The following is a 1614-nucleotide window of genomic DNA, read 5'->3' as shown; positions in this document are numbered from 1 at the left end:
GTTTACTTTAGTTTAACTGAGTTTGGTTCAGTTTGAACCCTTTGAGAAGTGAGTTTTAACCAGCGTAACTCAACCACCACGCACATTTGATAGATTGATGTTAGAAATGACACAGGACAGTCGTTATAAGAGCTTCCTATATTGTGAAGGGTCCCTTTGATCAGGAATATAGTAAAGCATGATCTGGCCAACAAATCTGGCTGGAATCGTTAGGTTTGTTCTTGCAATACGCACAGTTTGGACGAACATTTACCAAACACATCGATGTTCAACCGATTGAAATCTGGAACGATTGGTGCGGTAAAACTGTAGAAAGACAAGGTCAAGATGATACACATGACCAGTGAATTCGGGTCAGTTTATATGAATACTTCTGTCTTACATTGAGTGTGTATATGTTTTCAATATTTTGACAACCACTTTCAAATTTCTGTAGACTTAACCTCCGGTTGTTCTGTTTAGAGTGGTATATATCCCGCTTTTTGAGAAAAAGACCAGCCTGTTTTACAAAACGTGTTCGTTTACACCCGCAAGTATTTTGACTAAAATGCCACGGATTACTTGCTGTTGTGCAGTGGGGCTCACAAGGGTCCGACAACCTGGGCTGTCGGTGAAAAGAAAGAAGTTATTCAATGTGGAGTTATTTATTCGGAAATGACAATTTTCCGGTTACGGACCATTGAACAAGGAAGCAAAACTCGATCTGCATCTTAGTTACAACACCTGGACACAGATCTTCGCTCGAACGAGTCTTCCTAATGATTCATTGCCTCCACTCATTCGTCGGTGAAACAAAATCAAATGTTACAAAGTGGCCCTGCGAATTCCGCAACATAATTTCATTTTTCAATCGACGCAAAGCGAAATTCTACAAACAACACATACTACTCGCGTGCCTCCAAGTCAGTAGCATCACCGTTACAACTCTACCCCGTAAACCTCGTTCGCATGCCATCGATCTTCATTTACCTCCGTCATGTCGGCTTCGGCAGAGGATCTACTAGGCCGCTCTTCTTGTGTATCACGCCGTTTGGGAAGCTGATTCCTATTCACCACTTTCGATCCCGACCATCTTGAATTGCATAGAAGATCCCCCGGCGGTCGGTGACGACAAACGGCCCTTGCCATTGACTGCCAAGCTTCCGCGACCCCACTCCACTATTTTCAGGATTCTGTGATCCTAGCACTTGACCATGTTGCCCATGGGGAACGTTCGGATCTTTCTGCTTACCGTGTTCTGCCTAGTCCTTTCCTGAACGGCGGTCAAATTTTCTCGAACTCTCTTTCTTTCTTCCTCTAGCTCCTTCGGAGACAAGCGCATTTCCGGCCAAAACCCAATTTCATGATCAGCCGGAAGGCACGAATGTCGACCGTACATTAACCTAAACCGGGACTTGCCTGTGGTTGACCGCGTGGAAGCACGATGAGCTAACAACATCATCGGCAATTTCAATTCCCAGTCACCTCCTTTGGCCGCAAGCCACTCCTTGGTCTTTCAGTTGTTACGCTCGGTCAGGCCATTTGTTTGCGTGAGGTATGGTGCCTTACTTAGCCGTCTGATACCTAGCTTTTGCGAGCAATTACGAAACTCTTCGCTCTCGAAGTAAGGTCAGC

The 1614-nt window shown here is 45.1% G+C and overlaps 1 protein-coding gene across 1 annotated transcript in view; it reads right to left on the bottom strand.

Moving 5' to 3' along the window:
* The window catches only part of T265_10114 (hypothetical protein), a gene marked incomplete at both ends in the record, with an annotated part of 35081 nt that extends 33953 nt beyond the window's left edge, over window positions 1-1128 (bottom strand). Inside the window, one exon of the mRNA XM_009176389.1 lies at window positions 970-1128. Within this exon, the coding sequence (XP_009174653.1) occupies window positions 970-1128 (159 nt within the window). The remainder of the gene's footprint in view (window positions 1-969) is intronic.
* Between the last annotated feature and the right edge of the window lie 486 nt (window positions 1129-1614).

Source organism: Opisthorchis viverrini (genome assembly GCF_000715545.1).
Source record: "Opisthorchis viverrini unplaced genomic scaffold opera_v5_336, whole genome shotgun sequence".
In the NCBI taxonomy this organism is placed as follows: Eukaryota; Metazoa; Platyhelminthes; class Trematoda; order Opisthorchiida; family Opisthorchiidae; genus Opisthorchis; species Opisthorchis viverrini.
The sequence above is the reverse complement of the archived record's forward strand: the minus strand, read 5'-3'. Positions and strand labels throughout refer to the sequence as shown.